The 24,876-nt window shown below is 39.5% G+C and overlaps 1 protein-coding gene across 1 annotated transcript in view; it reads right to left on the minus strand.

Moving 5' to 3' along the window:
• Positions 1–24,876, minus strand: part of ARFGEF3 (ARFGEF family member 3) — an 85,802-nt gene that overhangs the window by 4,101 nt on the left and 56,825 nt on the right. Inside the window, exons 14-32 of the mRNA XM_057407539.1 lie at positions 24,363–24,528; positions 22,822–22,929; positions 22,381–22,596; positions 22,005–22,115; positions 20,438–20,588; positions 19,524–19,838; positions 18,123–18,256; positions 16,504–16,649; positions 14,219–14,398; positions 13,653–13,797; positions 12,413–12,535; positions 10,123–10,226; positions 8,694–8,838; positions 6,629–6,757; positions 5,908–6,084; positions 5,214–5,328; positions 4,478–4,580; positions 3,710–3,841; positions 2,011–2,141 (exon numbers count right to left, since the gene is read on the minus strand). Coding sequence (XP_057263522.1) covers positions 2,011–2,141; positions 3,710–3,841; positions 4,478–4,580; positions 5,214–5,328; positions 5,908–6,084; positions 6,629–6,757; positions 8,694–8,838; positions 10,123–10,226; positions 12,413–12,535; positions 13,653–13,797; positions 14,219–14,398; positions 16,504–16,649; positions 18,123–18,256; positions 19,524–19,838; positions 20,438–20,588; positions 22,005–22,115; positions 22,381–22,596; positions 22,822–22,929; positions 24,363–24,528 — 2,831 coding nt within the window. The remainder of the gene's footprint in view (positions 1–2,010; positions 2,142–3,709; positions 3,842–4,477; positions 4,581–5,213; positions 5,329–5,907; positions 6,085–6,628; positions 6,758–8,693; positions 8,839–10,122; positions 10,227–12,412; positions 12,536–13,652; positions 13,798–14,218; positions 14,399–16,503; positions 16,650–18,122; positions 18,257–19,523; positions 19,839–20,437; positions 20,589–22,004; positions 22,116–22,380; positions 22,597–22,821; positions 22,930–24,362; positions 24,529–24,876) is intronic.

Consider the following 24,876-nt stretch of genomic DNA (forward strand, 5'->3'; position numbering starts at 1 on the left):
TCTGACAGTGCTAGAATCTTGATGATTAATATATACATTGGAGCTTTTTATGGGGAAGTCATTTTCTGCTGTAAAAATCATTAGCGACTGACTCAGAAAAGCTCTTAAGAGCATATATAAAGTTAAATGAATGTTTGCATTGATTTCAAGAGACTAATCCTGTTCCAAAAGCAGGATCAGGATGAAGGAGATCTGATTTCCTTGTAAAAGCCAAAAAGGCAATTTACAAGGACAGTTTGAAGTCCTGCTCAGTTCCAAAGGAAACTAGTACAGAACTATAGGTGAAAACACAATGACAAAGCTGGTTAAGGATAGGATTTTCTTATTCTGCCTAAAGTTTAAAACTGAAAAATATTATTACTTTTTAGGAAGAAGAAAAGCTCCCTTACCCCAGCTTCCTGTGAAACGATGCAGCATTAAGGAAACAAAAGCAAAAAGGGAGAAGAGAAACCCCGCTAAAGTTAAAGTAAAACTTTTGAAAGGCTACAGTTACTAGCATGCAAGACTGGCATATTACTGCACTGCTGTAGCAAATAATATGAAAAACAGTGGCACAGTCAACCTTTGAGCCCTGTTTTGGTGAAAAGTGAGCATTGCCGGGGTAACATCTGCCTATTGGCATATACACTTTTTGCAGTTGTTTAGACAAAGCGCAGTGTGAGAGCATTCCGAGTTTGTATTAATTGCAAGCTTGCTTTGTTTGTTTAAAGACAAGCAAGACCCATACTACCTTTACAAACACAGCCTGTTAGATTTGCATGGCCTTATGTGGCATGAGGGGTGTACTCCGGTCTTGTTCTGCATCATTATAACAAGAAGAATGACATGCAAACCTCTGGATAAAGCAAATATTTTCCTGCCACAAAGGAAGGGGTTTAGACTGTGATCTCAACCTTTCTTTGTGCAGGGCCTTGTTCTGTGAAGGTGAGGCAACAGAGCATGTGCTCTGGGGGGAAACTTCTGTACAGCTGTGTAATACAAACATCTTGCATGGTCTTTCTTCCTGTCCATCACATTCTGGATCCTTGTTGCAAGCAATAGTTTAGTTTTGAATGAGAATGCCTGAAGCGGTACAGAAGCAGGTTTGGTATCTAGTAAAAGACAATTTCATGCCACATGTTACGTACCTTGCAATACAAACACAAACCCTGAATGCAAAATTCTAATTCTTGTCCCTGTTGAAGTTACAGCAGTTGTTAAGCAACTGAGTGCAAGCAAAAAGAAATATTCTTTGACAGGATCAGATTGTCATGCAAATGCATGAAGTTTCTGAGGTGGTAACATACAGAAGGACTTCCACAAAAATGAAGTGCCAAGCAAAACCAATGTTCCCTAGATCAATATGTTGACAGTTTTGCAGCTTTGGGTGTGGTTTCTTCAATATATACTTCTCCAGTTTATCCATTAACTTTTTCTACCTTCTTAATCCAGTAATACTGACTTTAAAAGACCCTCAGTGAAGCAGACATTATTTCATTTGCTAGGTATCATTACAAATGTAACAGTACTTCCAAAGCTCTCTTCAAACAGGAATTTTTGACTCTACTTCTTAAAGAAAAGACTCTCAATATTGGAAAGATTTTCCTAGTGTTTCCTATGAGAATTCTTTTCTTAATTTAACTTACATTTCCTCTACTTGAAGGCTTTCTGTGACCTTATGTATCCTTCAGGTATTTGTAACCTATCATTTTTTATTATCTATCAGAAGCAGTTTCCTTATTTAGGTTCCTAAGGGCCACTTTATAGACCCTGACACAGGCTCCTCTATCACTATTAACAGCTCTTGCACATGCCTGCTCACCAGTATGTGATCACAGTAACATTTGGAGAGCAGACAGTAATAATCTATTGTCTCCTTTCTCACAAAACCTAATTTTTATTTGATTGGTGCTTTTCATTTTTTGATGAGACCTATGGAGAGGCATGGTTTGCCAGGCTTTGTTCACGTCTCTGCCAGTCTTTTTTATCTTGCTTTTAGTGACGCAGCATTTTCCTAATAAGTTATTTTACCTTCTCTGGGTATGCCCATTTGGTTTCTTATCTGGTGGCAGGTCAATGATGAGCACGCATGACTGGGCATGTTCAAATCCTTCCTTGTTGCTAGGGGTCTTTGGGGAGCACTGGGTCTCCAGCATGAAGACCTAAAAAACAACAAGTTACATAAAACAAACAGTTTAGCATTTGCACTGGGTCCTTGTTGGGGGCTGAGAAAAGGATTTCCTGCATTGTGAAAGATCTGTTATGATGACTTATTTTACAGTGATGGAGACAATGCAAGGTATCACTCCAGCAGACTTGCTGGAGCATGCTGCTTTGGTAAAATAGCCTCAGAGGCATGGGCTACCTCCAGACACCCAGCAGAGCACAAGACAAGAGACAGACATCTTTTTATTTCAAGTTGTTTAAGACATAATGCCAAATGCTAAAACAAGCTTTCTGCTGTCTGTATGCTACTATCAGGAAATACCATGTATAGTGGAGAAAAGGACCTGTTTGTATAGTTAGCCTGTTGTACCTAGAAAGATTGGTTGGAAGGTTTATTTTCAGCCATGAAGATCAAGCAGACACCCAACTTGCAATTCCTTCGGTGAGAAATGGGAAAACAACTCTCAGTTGCTGTAGCTTTGTTTTGTAGCTTGCTAGCTGTGTCAGATCCTCACTGAGAAAGACTCGGGGACTGCCACTGATAGTGTCTAATAGAAAAGCATATATGCCATATCTCCTGCTTTCTTGAGTTCTATGTCTTTAAAACTTAAAACATTTTTTTCCATTCAAACAAAAGTCTGCCCCTGCCACATTATTTCTGATCACAAATCCTGGTCGGTGTGTCTCAGATTTTCAAGCAGCATCAGGGTATGATTAATCAAGTCAGAAACCGACACCAAACAGCTGTTGGCTCTTTTAATTCATCTGCTTTCCCATGCTGAAACTGTCATACAATATTCACAGTCTTACAGTACCCTGCAGGTCATTAAGTTCAGTCTGCTGTATTTCAAAAAACTTGTTTCATATTACCACGTTTACAAAATGAACAACCTCTACTGTAATCAAAAGGACCCTGAGAAGGTTGTTTCTAAGCTTGCTCTGCTGATTAGGAGTTAGCGGTGAGTGTTAAACCATTTGTTAAATGTCAGCATTATGCTCTAGTTCTCAGAAACTCTCTTTGTTCTCTGCAATCTATACCAGGTATTTATAGAGAAAATTCCTCTTCAAACTCTCCTCTGATAGTTTGAACAAATATTGTTTCTCTAGTTTTGTATCACAGTCTCTGTTGCATTTGTTGTCCTTTGAATGTATTATTCTTTAACAGAGTAATGAGAAATGTATATGACATTCTAGATGAGGATTCATAGTGAAACTGCTATTTTCCCTTCTCTAACAGAAACATTTCCACTGATATATGCTGGGGTTCCTGGTTTTAAAACTACCTTACACAGTAGGCTCATCATCAGTCTGAGGCATCTTTCCCCACCCTAGGCATTCCTAATTCCTACTTACATGGAATCACTTTTAAGTTGTTTTGTTTTTTTTTTAATCCTAGGTTTTATTACTTTTTCTCAATACTACTGTTCGACAAATACATGTTAGGTGATGAGGAAGTCTTTGCCCATAGGGTTTGTGAGGAAGGTGGTTGTAAAAATCTACTTTCATAAAGAAAAGTCCCCAGTTTAAAAGATTTTTCAACTTTCCCTGAAACATCAGTCAGTACCTGTTGTGCCATGGCTCTGATTCTCCAGTATTCAGCTTCAGCGCTTGGCGAAAGGGAGGGGGCTGCCACCTTCACTTCACAAGCATCTCCACTAAAGCTTTCAGAACCACTGTGGAAATAGCCCAATAGGTTCTATAGAGAGACACAACATCAGACTTTCACTGTGCGTTAAACAAAGTCAGTGACTGCAGCACTGTCCAGTCTCTCTGTGTGTCATATAAGATTCAGAGTAATCGGTCCCATTACCATAAGCTGGTCACCTGTTCCTTAGCATTTGATGTATCTGATGTAAAGGCAATACAACTTATGTGCTCCAGCCTGTGGTGACTTGACTGGACTTTTTGGTTACAACAAAGATAGTGAGTTGAGAAATAATCTGTGGAGACCTATGGAGAATGCAGCTACAGGATCAAGTAAGCAACTTTGTCTTCTGCTAGTTTCAGCCATTTCAGAGGAATAAATGGATCGAATGGTGAGTTTTCACCTTCTGATTTCATACTGGCAAGGAAATTTAAAATCAGAGTGGGCTGTTAGCAGCTCGTGTTGTCTGTACATGTTTAGAAAAACTGATTATAATCTCCACTGTTGATACAACACCTTTCATTGTGAATTGACAAAGTAACAGAAGCTACCACATAATCCTTACACTTCTTTTCCTGGCTTTGTACCAAAAAATTTTTCTGAAAAAGAAAAAGCAACCTGTCCAAAGTTAGTGAATCTGTAACTAGTGTCATTATGTTTTGACTGTCAGAAAAAAAGGCAGTTTACCTTTACTGGCTCCAAGGTGGCAGAGAATGCATCTTGCAGGGCACAACATGCAAGCCTCCACATCTCTTCAGTAAAAACAGGCCCTGCTGTCACTAACACATACCTGCAAAGATATGAGAAAACATTACCATGTTCAAGAAAGAGCTGGACAATTCTTACTTATAATGGGAGAAGGTTGAAAACAGAACAAAAGGCCTACTTGGTGACTAGCTAATGATATTCAACTTCCGCAGCTGCTACTCTGACCTATTTTTGTAATTATACTGTAGTTTTGAGGGTATTTTTTCCTTTGCTTTTCCTCTTCAAGTAGTCATCCTACCAGGACAAGAACCACACATTGGGTAACTATATAATGCAGTGCATATTTTGATTGTGACTGTAAGAACCTGGAGACTGTGAAAGGTAGTAATTACCTCTAAAGACCTGCGAATTCCAGCAGAAAGACCCTTGATTATTTTTCCTAGGGATTAATTACAGACTAATTTCATATATGTAATATACAAGTGCTTTTTATGGGAATCATATACATAGTAACGCCTAAAATCACAGGTTCTGAAGCAGACTGAAAGCAGCAAGAGAAACTTACTAAGTCCAAAATTTATTACTCAAATAACAAGAGACAGATGTATTGTAGTCTTCTTTCAAGATGTTAGACAACTTAATCAGTTGAGGAGTTCTTCAAATACATGAAGACATCCTGTTTTGACTATACTAACAGAATGAACAGACTGTGTACCTGATACAAGAGCAGCCAACTCTGGAAATAATTTCTGTTGGTTCTGCTACACAGGCTACCAGCAACTTGAAAAGTTCTTTCAGCATAGTATTAATCATGTTTTCATAACCAATATCTACAAGGAAAAGATACAGACCGGTTTTAATATCATTGCTTTTTCATTATAATTAAAGTCTTGCTACACTTATTGCTATTCAGAGACTTTGCAAGCCCAAATTATTTTTATGCAGCTGTCACTTAAGTTCTGTTTTGAACTATGCATCACATCAAACTGAAATAAGAACAATCCTTTTGATATTAACATTACAAAATGTCTGAACTTAAGTGGTACTGGAGAATTTCAGTTAAAACCTGTTTCTGATATTCTAGTACTTTATGATCAAAGTCTTAGAATATTCTTTTGGAAAGTATAATGTACACTGTGATGACTTCATTTTGAAGATAGCCCAGTTCTGAGCAGGAAGCTGGACTAAGTAACTTCCATAGGTCTCTAACAAGTTTGGTTTTTTTTCCCCATAATTCTAAACCTTGTAAAGAAATTAAACCCCCCAACCCAAACAAACAGAAATTTTCAACCCGCCTCCTCTTATTTTATGCTTGAGCAAACACAAAGCAATGAAAACATCTCCCCGAGTAGCTATTCAGTAACGTGTCACTGGTACCTATCAGTAGATGAGACAGTACAATGACATACCTGAGTGTATGAAATTTTGAATGTGCTCCACTACGAGTTCACAGGAAAGGCCAATGGCATGCTTGAAATTAGCAGATGCCACATCCCAGTATGAATGGTCACCATGGCTGCGATGGAGCCAAAGAGACATCGTGGGAAGAAGAAGATGTACAACTGCATAAATGCCAAATCCTGGTCCTTAAAATAAACATAATGGCGGTTGTATATTTTTTGCTGACAAAGCCTATATGCACAGTAAATTTGCTAAGTTGTTCCAAGCTTGAGGCCAGCAGTGATGCTAAAGAGAGCAGGTTCTGAAACTTTTTTTGTGGGATGAGAAGAGTAAGCTGGTTTGGATCTAGTTGTGAGGTAGGATATGAACACTTAGCCAACTGTTTACCTGCTGTCTTTAATAAGCAGGTCTACAGGACTATATGATTTTCTTTTTCTATTTTCTGGACACCAGGCAAACATTTTGTGTGAGTAGGACATTGATGGAGTAGTCCACCTCTTTATTTGGGCAACAAGAGTAAGAGTATACTTAACATACTCTTACAAGATGCCTTTTGTCAACATAGAACAATGCACTAACTGGATCATGCTCTAAGAAAATCCCTTTCCACTTAAGAATGTCTCTGTGCAGCTCCAGCGTGAGTAACACACTTTACAAAATTGGTTTAGGTTTCTAAAAGGTTCGGGTAAGGGCTCTGCTAGCTTGTATTTAATCAAGCTCTTTCATTACCAGGTGTTTTGGCAACATCCCTCAGCAATTCAAACAACAGATCCAAAGTAGGAGGCTGGTGCTGACGGGGACAGTTGGATATGGCTGTTGTTAATTCTTCTAGCAGAATAATCCAGACATTGATAAGGCCTACAAGTAAGGAAACAAAGATTAAAAAACATGAGTGAGATACTGCGTTATCCACCAAACTTTTGCTCAGACAGTTATGGAGGCTAAGAAATCATGGATTCTTGCATGTTGACTGTTGCTGTGTTAATGGCTGTGGGCAATATCGATTTTGAAATGAGTGCCTCCTTTTTCTTCCCTTTTTATTAAGTTTGTGTTTTAGCCCATCATTCCTCCTCCACAAATACCTCATTCTGGTCTTCTTTCTTAGTTTTCTACTCCTGCTAGTCCAGCCTCTTTAACCTTGGGTGGGGATTTTTAATTATTTTTTTGTTTTTAATGGGAGGTTTTACACATCTCACGAGCATTGCAAACGCTGCCAGAATGGAGCATACTCATTTAGGTTGTTCTTTTGCGTAAGGATCCGAGGTGACTAGCCATAATTTTACTGGCTGTGTTGGGTACCCAGAATTGAACAGCAATGATGCCTCATGAAGTATCATCAAGCTGCTTCACGTGTCATGTTTAGTTGTTAACAGGTCACAGACAGAAGTCTATTAAATGATGATATGGCAAAGCTGGACAACTACCAAGCAGCAGTTAGGATGCAGGTAGTACTGTGAGTTCGTATCTACATTAGCAAACATGAATGCTCTAAAAGATTACAGGATACAACTAGTTTTCAATTAAAAGAAAAAGCATTTTACTTTGGCTCACTAATGAGCCCACCTTCTCTGCCACCGGTAGCCATTCTGAAGCAGAGCAGAGAAGAGCAATGAAGCTGGTGAAAAGCTTAGAGCACAAGTCTTGCGAGGAGAAGCTGAGGGAACAAGGGTTGTTTGCCTGAAGAAAAGGAGGCTGAAGGGGGACTTTATCACTCTCTACAACTACGTGAAAGGCGGCTGTAGCAAGCAGGGTGTCAGTCCCAACCCAAACTAAACCAAACATAGAAAAGGGAAAGTAAAAGTGTGTTAGTGTTTTTTGTTTGTCATTTTGTTTTGGTTTTTGTATTTGTTTGTTGGGTTTTGTTTTGTTTTAAACTAGGATTTATGATTTAATTTTTTGTCAGAGAGCAGCTTTTATCTCCTTTATCCAAGGTAGCAGTGGAACAGAACAACCCATGTGATGGAAGAGCCTAGATAAAAGTAGGTACCAAGAGTTATTCTGGTGAAGCATGTGAATGAAAGGCTCTGGAGTCGGCCTACTTTCTGCCTGGCTGGAGCTGGCTCTTCACAGGGACAGCCAGGTCAGAACACTTCAGTAGTTCTGATATTCAAAAGTGTACTGCTTCCAAGTGCCACCATGAGTCCAGAAGCAGTAATGCTGCATTCCTCTACTGCTTGGCTCCACACAGACCTAGTTCATCAAACACCTGATTAATCTACAACTCATATAACCACAAAAGTGATCAGGAGACAAATGCTGCTTGTTTATCTGAAGGTCATAACACTTTTTATGAACTTCAGAAAAACACCATTTAATTCAGTAGACCACAGGACAGAAGTTTGGAAACATATTTAAATGTACTCTTTTTCTTTCTAAACTCTAACTCAACACTTATTTTTCCTGGTAAAGGCAGGCCTGCCAATACCAGCTTTAAAAGATTTTCACTCCTTCAGCTGTGCTCTAGAAAGTATTCTTGTATTAGCTCTCAAAAATCAATACTGGTTATATTATGGATATCAGAGTAAGTAAAATACTAATTAAAATATTATTATCTTGTCCTATGAGAGAAGTTTTATTTTTCTTATATATGAGCTGTATCTTTTAATGTAAAGAAGGTGACATGACCTGAACTTACAAGCTCTATGTGTGCATATCTGTGTGTATAGACAACAAAGAGGAAATAAACGATGAAGATTTTCCCCTCCTTTTTGCTTTCGGCAGTTGGCAAAATTTACAGTGACGTGTGGAAGAAGCAATTGATTAGTTCTGCATTTACTGCTTTCAATGCACTTACCAGTGTCATCATCAAAGTCGGAAAGGATGCACTCAATACCATCCTCACTGCTTGCTGATTGCTCCTGCGCTCTTCGGGGCAAGTTAACCAGCCGGCCACTGAGGAAGATGGGTTTCAAGGGCATTTTATAGATTTTAGCTAATAACTTGGAGTGGGGAGGAGGGAGAGAGAGAGAAAAAAAAAGAGAAGAAAAAGTAAATGTGTATGGGAAAGTTTGTAAAAGCTGTCACACACAACATAGATATATAAAATAAAAGCTTATTACTGTTACTGACTGCACCTATGACCTTAGAAGCTCCATCAATCAGCTGTACACAGAATATTTTGGAGCTCTGAAAGACTAAGTAAATAATGATAAAAGTACAGGTTTACTTCAGAGCTTCATTGCCTGGGTTGTCCATTTTGCAACAAATAATACACACTTTGTAGAACTGTGCTATAGCTGGGAATCTACCTGTATTTTACTAGACCTTTCTAAAGTAAATGATGTATTTGCAATATACAGACAGCATTTCTTTTTAGTTATTCCTATTGTTCTTCCACCGACAGGTTGAAAGATATAACAAGATAAAAAATGGCTGCTTCTTTTAAAGAGGAGAAAATATTTCTGCCTCATTGTGAATTGGGTTTTGTAAGGATGAGGAAAGGTGATGTGATGCGATGCACATAGCCTATAGATAGAACATACATTAGATATACAGATAGGTATTCACTACATTTTCTTAGATGAACAAGATAGACAGTACAGATTGATATGTCTGCTATTTATTATTTTGAGCTGCCTCATTCTTTTCTTCTCTCAGTCTATGTACTGTACCCACCCATTATCTCTGAATTTAGATATTAAATCCTTTCAGCTATGATAATATCCTTTGTTATGCATTTGTATTGTACCCAGAGAAAACATGGCCTGAGTCCAACAAAAAAACCTGCATGTGCTACAGAAATACATAACATCAGCAAAACCCACCCTAATAACCCTGGATAATAGTCTGTGCTGTGTGCAAGGAGATTACAGGAAACATGCCAGCATTCTAATTCTTAGAGATCTGCCCTGAGCTTCAGATATGTTTTCACGGTACAGATAAGCTGCTGCTGCATTTTAGAGAGTGTAACCTGTTGCCCCTCTTAAGATCTGAGAATTCTTGGTTGGGTGTTTGTTTGATTTTTTTTCCTGCCTTCATTCCAAACACTGTTTACAGTACCCGTTTCAGTAAGAATGAATGCAGCTTTGGATATGTTACTGCTAGGATTTGAACACTCACATTTTCCCACATGCTCCTTGGGTCTGCGTGTTTTTAACTCCTCAGTTTTAGGTGGCTTAGAAGGTATGAGATTCCTTCAGATCGCCACTCTCCAGTGCAGGTTATTACCACAGTCTGGAGGTAAGAACCATTTCCTAGGTCAGGTTAGTACATGTTCACCCTACCTGAGAACATCTCCTGAGGTAATCAAGAGCAGGAAGGCACAAGTCTGTAGATGCAGGTCCTGATCCTGGCACACAGTCACCCATCTCCTTACAATCTACTTCCCCTGGGGACACAAAAGGCAGCATTGGGAAGGACAGAAGAGAAACAAATATAGCATTTCCATTTTCAATCACTTGTGCCCTAATGTCTGAACAGAATCCAAAACCCATCCTTCGTTTGATATTATTAGATGACAAACAGATGATCCTCATACAAACAGTACATTAATATTGGTCACAGTTTATACATGGACTTTTATATGAATGCTTTAATAATACATGCCTATTTCATAACTCTTTAGGAAAGTCTTTGAGAGTTCTTATAATCATACTTTATAGTCATCTGTCATATTGACCCACTCCACTTTTTTCCATGGTTGTATAAATTACTTGCTCATATTCACCCTTTGCTTAATTAGTATGCTCATTTTTTCTATTCAGTTTCACCCCAGTGCCTTGGAAAATTCTTCTACCAAAAGTTCTTCCTTTCAGATTATTTTATATTTTGTGCTACAGTATTTCCTTTTGCTGTCTAATTCAGGTGTCAAGGTCTCAGGTTCACCTCTATGACAGCTTCAAGCTCTAGTGTCTCAGTATCACAGCTGTTACTAATTCTGTGGCATCAGCAGACTCCTGCTTTCAGCTCAGCTTTACCAAGTGTATTAAACAAGCAGATCCGTTCCAAGGTGTCCAAAGGTCCTCCCTGGATAACTCCATTCGCTCTAACTTTTCCTTGCCTGCAGAGTCTCTTTTCCTCCCCTCTCAGCCAATGGTCTGCCTACCCTAGAATATTTGGCTCATAACCATTTTTCCAATTTAGCCAAATATTTACCATTCAGTGCCAGAACTGAAGCTTTACCAAGTGCCCGTATACATTAACATTTTATTGACTTAAAAGCTATTCCTCTCATAATACCCTGCAAGATAAATATGAAATTCTTTTATTAAATCGCACTTTATTTTTCTTTCACTACATTTACTAGCATTTTCTATGCCCTTAACTGTATCTTCCATTATGTATTTTAAAGTCTTGTCTGCTATCGAGATCAGCTAAGTCAGCCAGTTTGAATCCTTTAGTTTTATGTTAAAATGCACATAAATGGTAGAATATTTGCTATTGCTCAGTACTGAAGTATTCCACAGTCCTATTACCTTTAATATAAAAAAACTGTGTTTTTTTTATTACCATTAACCTCTACATAACTTTGTTATCTAAATTATATAAAGTTATATGTGAATGAAGATGAAACATTATTCAATGTTTCATCTTGCTTTTTGACATGTTAACCATAAAGTGGACAAACTTATCTTATAAAAGTAAGAAACCTAAAGAAATGAGAGACTTTTAAGTTCTCCAGAAAGAACATCAGTTCCCTCTACTGGCACTGGACATGCGAGTTTATTTCTCTTTTGTAGTAATAATTACAATTCCAGTCTGTCAACTGGAAGCTGAATTTTGCCCCTGCTGAAAATGATGGTAAAATAGCTTAACAAGATGAGAGTAACATTAAAGACTAGATCTGCTGCAGCTAGGTGCATCTTTTAAATCAAAGTCCCTTACAGACCCAGATACCTCTATGAATGAATATAAATGTAAAACATGAAAGTCCCATTTTACCACTCATTAGAAGTTTTGCAAATTACATAAGGAAGAAAAATATCACTGCCACAGTTCAAGGAAAAGTGTCAAATTTTATTGATCAAGGCAAGACAGGGAACACAAATGGGGCAAAAAGACCCAACACCATTTGCCTTTGTTCTTAAGTTTGGTGAAGCACCACAATTACTCTGCAGTCACATTGACCTGACATGCTTGGTCTCCACTGCCCTCAGTAACGTAACAAAACACTAGCCATGGGGACAGAGTGTTGCTGGTTGCCATACTCATGATCCTACTGGAGGGTCAGCAGGCTTTCAGTGTTGCATACACCAGACTACTGCTGCTGAGGTGGGCAAGGGAAGAAAGGACAGACGATAAGCAAGTCCTGATGCAAATTAGGATAAAATGAAGCAGACATTTAATGGAGAGATACATCAACAACTTGAAGAATTGATAGCATTAGAAGTGTTCCTGAAATAATCCCTTAGTCTTATTTTATTTTATTTTATTTTAGCATTCTGGACTCAATTTCGTCACTGCCTCTCTCTTCCCTACCATACTATGTATTACAAAACTGAATTTCACTCTTCTGCAGGACCAAGTTTGACATATCATGACTTAATAGGATACAAAGAAAATAAAAATATTTACCCAGTCCTTTAACAAACTTCATAAGGCACATAACATAACTGGTGGCAGCATTGGCAAAGACCTGGATGCTGTCTGTGTTTAGAAATGCTTCAAAGACATCAAACACCGGAGCCTGGCGTTTCCCTGTGAAAATAACAAGATGAGAACTCTTCCCCATGCCCCGTAAAGCTGATTTTCCAACAGTTTTTCAACAATTTAACTGAATTTGTAGAATCTCTTCTATTCTGGGCAGACAAAGAAATTACTTTACAAGTAAGACTTTCTATTGCTCCTGAGGTAATTTATGTAGTCCTTAGGAGAAAGTGATACAGACTCCCTGCTTTGCCTTATCTGTGAAAAACAGCAGCTTAAGCCTGCCCAGATAGTAAGAGCAGGCTTGAGCTCTTGATCTCAGCACAGTAGCTAACACTTCTGTTTGGTGGAGCCTTGTGGTTTAGTTCTCGGTAACTGCCAAGATGACAGCAGTCACACTGAGAACTACTCAGAATATACAGTAACAAAAAAAAGCCTTACTTTTTCTGTGTAGATTATTGGTAAGAAGTAGGAAAACCATATCCCTTACACGTGACTTGTAACATTTAAAAATACTAAAATACTTTCTAAAAGCAAAATAGCAGCTTAAAGTGATTTTCCCTTATTACCCAGTTTCCATACAAGCAAACATCTCTGTGAGAGATGCAGAATCACTCTTATTACAGCAAACACGGTTTGAAATAGCACTAGTAATTTGAAGCCTTGAGGTTAAATGTCTGGACAAGCACTTGCCTAGATTATCCCACCAAGTTACCTTCATGTGTAAGAGCAACAGGTTTTACATAGTAAGAAAGACAGGCCATATGAGATATGGTGGTTTTATACAGTATGCTTCGTTTTCTCTAGCAGGACAGTGACAAGGGCCCAGCCAAGCTCAGTACTCCTGCACTACTGTTTTGCTCAAAAATTTTCAAGTATTAAAGAAAAAATTCAAAAAAAGAAGAAAAAATTCAAGTAGGTTTAAAGCCTCATTCTATTTGTCTGCCAGAATCTAGAGGATAAAAAGTCAGAACAATACCTCTCTCTCCCTCCCACCCCAGCTAATAAACCAGATAGTTCAGTATAGTCCTGGAGTCTTGCAGTGCCACTGCTAAGTGCCACTATTCAGGTAGGGCATTTAAATACGTTCAGTTAATTATTGCATCCCCAAGGAATAAGATAGGGAAACAAAAGCATCTATGAAACAGTCAGTGCAGTAAGTCCTTACCCATAGAGTATTCTCCTACAAGATACTCCTTAACCTCTGACTTGCTGCTGCTGTGCACTGTTTCCAGGGCACTGAACAGGGGTCTCCATCCTGACTGGATCTGGGTAGAACACATTTCCACCAACTCTCCTATAGAGGCGACCACCTGCAGACAGTGTAGGAGGGGTTAAAAGAATAAAGTCCCAGACCCAAACTGATATATAAATAGACCTTCAGAAGGAATGAGGATGGCTTTAAACACATTCCTGGATTTCACTATGTAGATCTAGACTCATTCATTACTTTCTTTATTTTAGATAATAGAAAAGTTTTATGAAATTGTTTCAAAGGCAGGTGTACTCTCTGTGTGCTCTACCACAATGCTGGCTTAGGGAGGCAGTGCCCTTCTGATTCCTTGAAGATGATTGAGGGGCACCATTTGAAGGGAGTCTGGGAAACAATCTCAAGTGGACCAAAGGCACTCTGGAGACCTTCTTGTGGACTTGGAGATCCTTCTTGTGGGCATGGAGATCCTTCTTGTGGACACGGTAGGCTAGATGCAGACACACTATTCAGGGTTGACTTGCCTGGTCTTGGACATCCTCGTCACACAGCTCTAGCTGCATGATACGCTCAAAGGGGCGGAAAAGCGCCTCATTAAAGTGAAAATGAGAAGGCTCATTCCAGTCCGTCAGCACTTCAGTGAGGATGTCATGGATGAAGGAGACAGCCTTCCGAGACACATGTCTCTCCTTATGACAAGCAGCCTACAGGGAAAGGGAGGAAGATTAGTTTGCCCAAACAAAAAAATTTGCTTTTAGTGAGACACTTTTAATGGAGGTAAGCACTTCAAGTTGCTGAACCCTAAAAACCAGCTTCACCACTAAGTGATTTAAGGCCCCCACTGCAATGAAAATGGGAGTCTCAGCCATAGAAACAGATGGCTGAGACTCTTGAGCTGCTCAGACTCCCAGAGATGCACGAAGGCTTGCTGACAATTGAAAAAGGTACAGCTAAAAATAAGTTAAATAACAAACCCTACAGAACAGAACTTGTGTGAAATGTTGCCTTTTGTTTCTGTGTGACCATTTTTTCGTTCAAAAAGGTGGTTCCTGCATGTATTCACCTTACATATCCATGCATGACCAAATGTCACTTTTTACTTGGCTGTTTATGGAATTTACAGTGAGAAGGTTCTTATGACTTTTGGAAGAGCTATTAAAAAATTAAACAAATGAGAACGTGGATATAAAGGTATTGTATTGAGGATCTACACAGGTTATGCTAAATTATGTCCTTTCCCTCATGTTTCTTCTTCCCAGTAATGCCCTTATCTGCACTCAAGTCAACCAAAAAGACTGACCAGCCCTGTATTCTAAAAACATGGAAGGCACTTGAGTTTAAACTGGCTTGGGGTCTTGAAAGTCTTAAAAGCATCCAAAATATGACAAGCATTTAAAGTGGTCTCAGGCTGGCATCCAAAGGTGAGACACCAGTTTTCAAAATAAAGGGATGTTAAAGCATACAACAGAAAATTCTCTGCTATTTCTACTTCACTTAAAAGGATTCCACAGAGACTCCCCAGTGTCTGAACTCCTCTATAAAATAGTCCACACATTTTCTTGAGTCAATGAAATAAAATGCTATGGCAATTAAGCAAACAGCTCATCTTAAAACTCCACAGAGGCATGCTCCCTATAGACCTGGGCAGATGACACCACATATTTTACTGTCAGAAAGAAAGGAAGTACTGCACATTTATTTGTAGCAATGATACAAATTAAAAAGCTCTGAGAAGTCAACCCACCAGTGTTTCACCAGTTAAGACTCAAGGTTTGTCTGAGGAAATGTCATTTGTTATGACTGAAATCCATTATGTGGCTGCTATTAGCATGCCACTGACCAGGGTTCATCAGGCAGAAGGAAACGGAAAAATGTCACCATCTTGCCAGTTGAGCTGACTTTATGTGGGAAAAGAAAGCTGCATCCTTTTATGGGAAGACTTGCAAGGATGCAGACCTAGGCTGGGAAAATAGGTAGACAGAGGAGTTACCTATAACCTCTTGGGGTGGTTTCAGTTTTTTCACCACTGACACACAGGAAGTAGCATACTGCAAAAATCCAACACACTATCACTGGACCTGACCATTTCAGTTTTGTAAAAACATTCTTTTCAGAAGCAGTATTGGTGTAACATATTGTACATCTGCTGCGGGTAGTCATAGTTAACTTTACATGTTAGGAACTTGAATATGGGTCAAGATGACCTTCACTAACAATAAGAAATTAGTGAGTAAAACCAGGACTTGGTTCTGTTTAAAAGATCCAACGGACAACATCCAGGATTGATTGCACCAAGGATAAGTTATTTGACAGCCTGGCAAAGTGACTATTTGATTAATCAACTTGGCAATGAAACTAACCTTTAAGGAGTCCTGAAGTGAACTGCCTTCATTATAATACTCCAAATCACACCCACAGGTGACAAAGACCCCAGCCCAGCCCAGCCCTCCTCTGAGCATGCGTAGCAATTAGAAGGAATGACACAGCAAATATTGTGTGTTGATTACTGACCAAATACTGGGAGCATACAACCTTGTAGCTTTTGTAAGCTGATATTCAGGTGTGTTTGATTTGCGGAAAAGTCCACCCGGTACCCAGGCCTGAATAAATACAGTATTTCTCCTGAGCTTGTGGAACTGGTTTACTGCACACTGGGTATGAATACACTTTTTGGACAAACAATATTACAACATGTGACACACTATATACAGTATCCCAAAAGGAGTCTAAACAGAATTGACAAGGCTGACTTTGACTTCTCCAGCTTTTTCAACTTTGCCCACATTCCCATTCTCTCCCCTACTCCTACCTCTACAAGGTGGGGTGCCACCAGGCTCCAGCAGCGCATGAGGTGGAGCAATGGCCGAGATTTACTCCTTACGATTCTGAGCATGGCATCACCAAGTCGGAACAAGTGAAGTGCACTTCTCCTGTCCTGGGTAGATTTCACTTCACCTACAAGGAAGTATGAGAAAATAAATGGATATTTATAATGGAGCTGCTCCTTCATCTCTAGAGGTCTAAACTGGAATTTAAATCAGGTGAGAAATTATTAGTATTAAGTTGAGGGTGGTGGAAGAAAAAAAATAATAAAGAAATTAATGTTTAGGTTTGAATTGCAATGCAATTGAAATGATTGAATTTTACTGCAATACCTACGCCTGTGTAGGTGAAAGAACAGATGGACCCAAGTTTTAAAGAAAAAGGCTTGGAGAAGTAGTGCAGAGAAATTAAGCAAGGAATTAATTGAAATTAAGACAAAAATAGTAGCTGCAAAATCCTTTAGTGACACCTACAGGAAATATAAACTATAAACTACAAATTATTTAGTTTTGGTTTGTCCTTTTTATTCCTTCTCAAGCAAACGATACACAGCAGAGAACATGAGAAAACACTTTTCCTCGGCCAGTAACAGTTGTTATTTCCTGTTATTTCCAGTTGTTTCTTTCCTTTGAAAGAAATTAATCTTCCATTTCTCTTACAACATTTGGAAAGATACCTCATTCTCTCATTTAAAATATACTAGTGCTTTTATCTTTAACGTAAGACATTATCGGGGGCATACCACTTTTAATATCTATAAAAAAAGCCATTATGTGCTCTATTCCAAGTCTTACATACATGCTAAGACAATCACTATTTACTGAAAAAAAAAAAGATGAATGTTGAGGCCTGGAGACAAGAGGCTTGTCATATTGAGAAAATGACAAGTAGCACTTCAGGAAGAGGGGAAACCAATTACACTGGAGACATATACCAGATAAAATCCATCCCTGACACAGGGCAATACTAAACCCATATGACTAATGTCACTTCTAAAGGCACAATACAAATTTAAGTGAAATATATTCCTTTGGGTTCAATCCTTCTGCTCTGTTTGACACAGTGATGGAAATGACAATTTACAGGCTTTGAACTGTGAGGTATATGGTCCACTCTGCTAGGGAGGAAAAAGCACAACAAATCCCACTGCTTTATATAATATTCTCCGGCTGTGTGCTTTGTTTGCTGTCACCCATTTTCTGAACACTTCTGAGGATATCCCACTGTCAAATGTCTAACCTAAATCCACTCTCTTAAGTCTACATTCACCCAAGTTTCTTTACTGGATTAGATTACAAAATGGAGCTTTGATGAAATATCTGTGTATAATTAACATTCCCAAAGTCCAAGAACCAAATGAATGTCCTCTGAAGTGTTTCTTAGAAGGTGTGGATGTGATCTCTGTCCCAAAAAAAGCACTCAACCTTTTCTAAAGAACGAATTGGTCCTACAGAAAGATCTTATTAGACTAAATGCTGTGGTTTACATATAACTTGAAATTTCAATCAGAAAAATTAAAACTGTGAGAAGACAAAGCAACTCCTATAAGCAGTTCAGTCGTATATGAAACACAGAGCTCTGGAAGAGATCTTCAGTAGATTTTACCTGGCATTGCTAGGGAGTAATCAACTGTATCTGTGACTGAATGGAAAAGCTGGGCCTGAGAAGCCTTCTTGAGCTGGTAAAGGAAGCCTGCCAGTGCCATCAAGTTTAACTTGTCAGCAGCATCTTCAAAGAGCCTGTAGTAAAAGAATTGAATCTAATTGAAAAATTCATGAGATGCAGACTTAAGTATCTAAGAAGAAAACCTGTATCTTTACATGGCTGCTATGTGCTGCATTTGGTGACACATGAGGTTATTTTCATTTACATGGTGCCTCATGAAGACTTTGATCCAGAAACTTCAATTGGAGGGTGGAAAGTAGGCTGCTGTAGGGCCAGCCAGACACCTTCCAAGATTCAACTTAGGTACTAAAACAAAAAGTCGCTTTTTAAAGGAAACGATGCTTTCCCATTACTGTATCTTAATGCTGTAAGCAGTTCATGAACCAGTAATCAAAAACAACAGCAAGAATATGCCTGGTCTTCATGTCATAGGTCATCACAGCTTCACTGGCTTTGGCATTGCAGTGGTTTGCTCCATCCAGTTACAGCCCCTTACATGCAAAACAAATTAATTCAAGTCTTAGACGTAAAGTTGCTGTACCAGAATTGCTATTTCGAAATACAAGCCAGAGTTGTTATTTTCAGCTGCAATGAGCTCTTAAGAATTAAAATCTGTACCCTTAAACCAGTAAACATGCTTATGTAGGAGGTGGGTTCCAGAGAGATTACAGTGGAAGTTCACATGGTTCAGCCAAAAGTTGACACAAATACAATTTTCTGACCTTGTTTTTCATGAAAAACTTTCTATAGTCCTAGAAAACTGGGGACTGAGTCCTAATAAAATCAACACTGAAGTAAAAGTTCAGAAGTCAAACCTGCATCATTAAAATTACAGTACTGCTATTCTCTAATCCTTGGAAGTAAGTTGTATTGTGAATTTCCTAAATAAAAGATACTCTCCATGCACAAACTCCTATAAGCAGTGTCAGTATGCATTGCTTTTTCCTTGAATTTACAAATATCACCCTCCTGTGAGCAAAGAAAAAGAATATAAAATGTCACCTGGAAATAAAAAGGTTATTAGAGGCATGTAAACCCAGGAAATTTTCAACTCTTGCCTTAGCTGTTGAAAGAATAGCAGAAATAGGAAAAATATCTGTGACATATCTGTCTGCAGACTGTGTTTTAGGAACATTTAACCTAGCCAGTCTGTGACCATGTCTTGTGGCCCTTTCTCCTGCAGGTCTTTTAGGGACTGCTGGTTGTGCAGCACTCCTGTGAAACTCAACTGAAGTAAGTGGATGCAACAGACAAAGGTCACTCCCCACTGCACCACAAAAAGGTCCATTTTGATCCTGTTTTGGGAACAAAGCTGCTGGTTCCCGAGAGCACTGCTTGTACCTGTCAGCTTGTGTAGAAAGTGTGAGAACAGCCTTCGCAGCACTGGTCCCACACAGCAGACTGCCTCCACGGAAGTCAAAAGCTCTGCCCTTACTGCTCTCCTTGATGAGTTCCTGGATAGAAACCGGCTGAATGACAGGATTGTTGCTGAGGGTGGTCTCTTGCTCAGGGCTCGGTGCCTGGGCAGAGTCCCCAGGCTCAGAGTCTGTGTGCAGCCCTGCAGGTGTCTGCTGTGACTGGGTGATGGTAAGGGAGGGCTGGGAAGCACCATCACTGAAGTGGGTGTGCTCCAATGTGCTGATGTACTCACATACCCTGAGAACAAACAGAGAAGAAAAAGATGAATAAAACCCACAAAAGCACACCTCCTCCCCCCACCAATCACTAGGCTCACTGAATAAATGTTTACTCCAGAGGTGAGTCAGAAGGATAGTGCAAGTACAGCTCTTGGCTGCTTCAAAGCCTCATCACTCTGAGAAGCCAGTTTACATGGAAACCCACTGCCAATTTGCAGGCACTGATTACATCTGAACCAGATACAATGCACAGGACATTTTCCTCAAACCATAAACAGACAATCTCAAAGTCTCAGACTCAGACATACAAAACCTGTCTTATATCCTTGGGCCTCCTGTGTGCCTAGACAGCAAATAGTTTAGTGAAGCTGCCTGAAGAGCCCATTTAGGTTCCTGGGTCTGTCAGAGTCAGAACTTTAAAATTTCTAAGCACTGATTTTGTCTCTAAATAGTGGTGGAAAACAATAACATCTTTCCTCCTACGGTTGCTGGCAGTTAATTCTCTCTGACACTGTTTATACAGAACACTCCCAAAGTACCTAAAGTCCTTTTTCTCAGTCTGTTATTTTCAGGCAACATGGCATAAATTCTGTTTCTTTTGAGGACACTGGTGAGTACCTGAATACATGAGGCCAACAGTCCTGATTGTGGCTTCCCATCTCCAGGCCCACATTAAGAACTGCATCCATACACAAAACATGAGCAGTGTGCAGGCACACTCCCTGCACTTTGCCCATCTGTTCCAATTTCTGCTCCACTTTCTGTTTCACTGCAGCATGAAAAAAAAACAACAAACAACCCACATTAGCATCTCCAGCTTTTGAACAAGCACTGGTTTGTATATAAGGTAATGGCAAATGTATACAGTTCGAGAGCTATAAAAGAACATGGAAGTTAGACCAAAAAAACAACAGAGAAACACATTTCTTGCTAAGAAACATAAGGCAGTTTTAAAATTAAAATCCTTTTTGACTGATCTTATATGCATGAAAAAAAAAAAAAAATCAATGCCAGATTGACAACCTCCACCCCTGAATTCACATCTTGTTGCCCACAGAACAGATGCGGATTGCCAGTGATATTACATGCTTTTCTTTGGAGCTGGCTGGCTGGCTGGATATTTATTTTTACCAAAATCTCCTTTGCTATAGGAAAGAGTTTGTGTATGTCACATCTATTTCCATACAAAAATTTCACCAAAAAGTTTTGTTAATGGTTACTCCTGTCAAAGTAAAACTAATCCTGACCTGAACTACACGCATTTTGACCTCATTCTTTTTCCTGAGAATCTCTGAAAAGCTTAGTTTTCATGCTGCATTGGAATGGAACCAGATTTTGAAGCTTTGCAAGCTTTCACAGAACAGATCCGTTGGCCTCTGGCCATTGCTACTGCCTCCTCTTTGCGTCACCATGGCCTGGCCAACTCACTTCAGTCCTATCCAGCAGAGAAGTCAAAAGCTGGTTTGTGCCCAGGCCTATTCAGTTTTGTTTTCTCTACTGAGACACCAAATTTAAGTGCCAAGCAGGGTCATTTGTGCACCACTGTTTTGTTATGGGCTTCTTGCCATTAGAAATCAGGTGTCATCAGACAAATCTTATGTGCTTCTCCAAACAGCGACTGAAGACAACAATTCAACAAAAATTGTTGAAGACAACAACTGAAGTTGACTTCCACTGGTTTGGAAGTATGGTATAGAGATGCAGAACTTTCTATATGTTATAAATATATATATATTTATTATTCCAGCTTCATTTAACATGATTCAGAAACAGTTTTAAATATCTGATGATGACAAAAGACAATCAAGGTTGTATACACAAGATTGGTATAGGGATGCAAACTCAAGCTTTATACTACCACCCAATGCATTAAAAAAAGATACATTATTTCTCTGATGCTCTCTGGTTGTACTAGTATCACACAGCTTAAAAAGTGCACATTGCAAAATGCTGTTCTATTGTTCCACTGATTTCAGTTCCACCTAAAATATAATTAGTGTGGCATAATGATAAGACAGCAGGACATGTACTGAAGCCTCTAGGCATACGTCCCATATGCCTACAAGTGAGTGCTGCACAGTAGTGGCATTCCCCTATGTCCTTCTTCCATATGTAGCAAAGTACTTTCCAGTAGCATCTTTACAGGCAATATAAGACAAGACAGGTAATTTAATCACATTGTTACCTTGAGCTATAGTATCACTGGGCTCTTGGATTTCTTTTTCCTCTTTCTCTTCTTGGACACAGGAGGCAGCAGCCATTTGGGCAAGAGCAGATGCACAGTTAGCAGCAACTCCTGTAAATGAACAACACAATTAGTGTTTAACCAGCATTTTCTTCCTAATTCCATGCAGTCTCAACAACAGGTTGTGTGATGGAAAGTTGGCTGGATATGTCCATGCTGTACGGCAGGTACCATATAGGTATGGGGAGTCCTACAGTCCAGGTTCCTATTCAAGACTCAAACAGGATGCTGCTTTTCTCTCTCCCAGATTCCTTCAAGGAAAAATACTATCCTACTTTGTAAGAAGTCTGACACGACATCCCACATGCAGCAGTACCTAGAGCACAGCTCAACCGGGCTGCTCTCCTCAGTCCATCCAGGCTCACGCAGATGGAGTCCTTCTCCTTTTGGTTCTGTTCTTTGGCTCCTTCTGCTCCCAAGATGAATGCCAGCCCCTTGGAGCTGCCTGCCATGCGGCCAGTCAGCGGTGTGGACAAAGTGTCAATTAAGTTCTTCCAACAGCCGATTAAAATGTATCGGGCAAAAGCAACTCCTGGGGTGAGAAATGCATTACTACTGCTACTACTGGAAAACAACACAACAGCAGCTTTATTATCAGCAGAAAAAAAAACGTATCATATTTGTCCTCTGCATGCTGGACAACCAATTCACATTTAGGATGCATTGACATACATCCCTCAGTCATTAAACTATTCTAAACCACATATAAAACCCATTGCTGGTAGATACACACTTGTTCTTATAACAGTCTTAATACCTGCAACAACAGAATCATCTGTCTTCTGGTTTTGGGAAAGAGGAGATTGAACTGAAGCAGATGCCATTAGTTGGCCACCGATTGCACTGCTTCCCAAGCCATCAATGTCTGCCAGAACATTAAAAACAACAGATTACTATTTGAGGCACAGATGGTATAAGGAAAGCATCTCCTACTTGCTTTTTGTTCAAATAAATACTAGCACTCCCGACTTCTCTGGTATGACTTTTAGTCGCTCTTTTCTGCTAGTCTTCTGAAGCCTTGGCATAAACATGAGCTGTGACATCTTATGCTTTACCCAGTATAAACAACATTTTCTTGAAGGGAAATATCCCACTCTCAAAAGTCCTCCCTTAGCGCCCCAGTTACACAGTCAACAGAACTCTCAGCAAAGATTTAATAGTATTTCTTAGAGTTCAGAACTTCCAACACTCTTAAATCTCCACATTTCTTAGTATAACCTTTGAAATTTTGCTAAATCCTGTATCTAGACGTTCCCAGACCTCCGCCTGAGTCCTCAAGATGCACTGGAATCCTATGTCCTGAATACCATTTTTAGTAGACCTGTATAGATTCAATCTCAAAAAAATAAAGAAAATGAATTACAACCCTTTCTCCAAAACCTCAAAAGGCCAGCATCTCACAGACAGTTTAATGTTAGGGATGTCAGGTTGATTTCCTTTCCAGCAGCCCCTGTCTGTCTTCTCCACATACTTCATGGCTATTGTTTTTCTCAATTGTTTCTTTTAGCTTCCCAGCTCAATAGCTAAAAGCAACAGTGAGCTCAATACAATCAGCAACAAACTGTCAGAGCAGTGCCCTTTCATTACCACTTAATAGCACAGCGGAAGCCAGTGTTCTCCCTGCATACACTGTTTTAATTACTTCTTTGTAATCATAAAGCATACACATTCAAGCAGACAGTGCACTGGATGTCAATACAATATCATAGGCATCTTGCTGCCTTTTAGCTGATACAATTTGATTTTTTTCCCCTCAAATAAAGCTAAGGATAGTTTTTAAGCATTTGTTAAAGGTGCCCCAGGTTTTCAGCTTCTCTCCAGGGCCATTTGGCATATCCCTGGCATAGAAGAAATCTGAACTAAGGGGAGCCAAATCTGTGGAAGGCTTCCAGGATCAGACACCATAATTTATATTTGTACTGCACCACAGGCACACTGAAATAGCTTTGCTATGACGTCAAGAAAATAGCAGCCTTACCGCTTATCATTAACAGCTACCAAGTCTACCAGAACTGATGCTGAGGAGACTGGTTCAATGAACAAACCTACTCTCCCTGTCTCCCAGGGACAGACTGTTTTTAAACTCACACTTCAAAAGCTTTGTGTGATGCAAAACAAATACTTAAGTACTTGCCACAGTTAAGTCTGATTCCTTCTTTACCAATATGTTCATGAAACATCGTGTGTTGCATTGATGACATGCTGTTCTGTATGTAATGCAGCGAAGCAGTGTGTTTTTGTAGGTGGCTTTAGGCACATGTTTGGAAGTTAGCCTTGCCGACATAACATATTACTGACCGGTCAGCATGGTGATAAGTGGAAGGCTGTGCTCTTCAGGGCTTCCCCAGTATCCAGCTTCCCCCAACATGTTCCTTTCTAGTACCTGGTGGTACAGTTCTTCAACCCAGGCCTGGGAAAATACCATCAACACTCCACTGGACTGAACCTGCTTCATGAATTCCTTCTGCAGAGAAACATAAAAACCAGATGTAAGACAACACTAAGCTCTATGGCATGACCCTCAGCCCGTAGATCTACTCCTGAGTGTAATGGCATGCAGGAGCAGAAATGAAATTATGCAAAAAGAAGAATTAACTGAGGATTGCAATGTGTCTACAGTGGAGAAAGATGTGAATAAGAAGCTTTCCCTTCTCTTTCTGCATTTCATGCAAGATATAAATCACAGTGACAGTTCTTGCACGATGACAATGGGATATGCTGAGCTCTCACTATTTTCACAAAGTAGGGGTAAGATCTCAGTTCCCATAAAAAGAAGTTATGGCACTTATTGCTGCCTGTCCAGCAATCAGGG

Source organism: Pezoporus wallicus, unplaced genomic scaffold (assembly GCF_028554395.1).
Source record: "Pezoporus wallicus isolate ANWC-B61680 ecotype Strahan unplaced genomic scaffold, APGP_CSIRO_Pwel_v1 contig_3817, whole genome shotgun sequence".
Lineage (NCBI taxonomy): Eukaryota > Metazoa > Chordata > Aves > Psittaciformes > Psittacidae > Pezoporus > Pezoporus wallicus.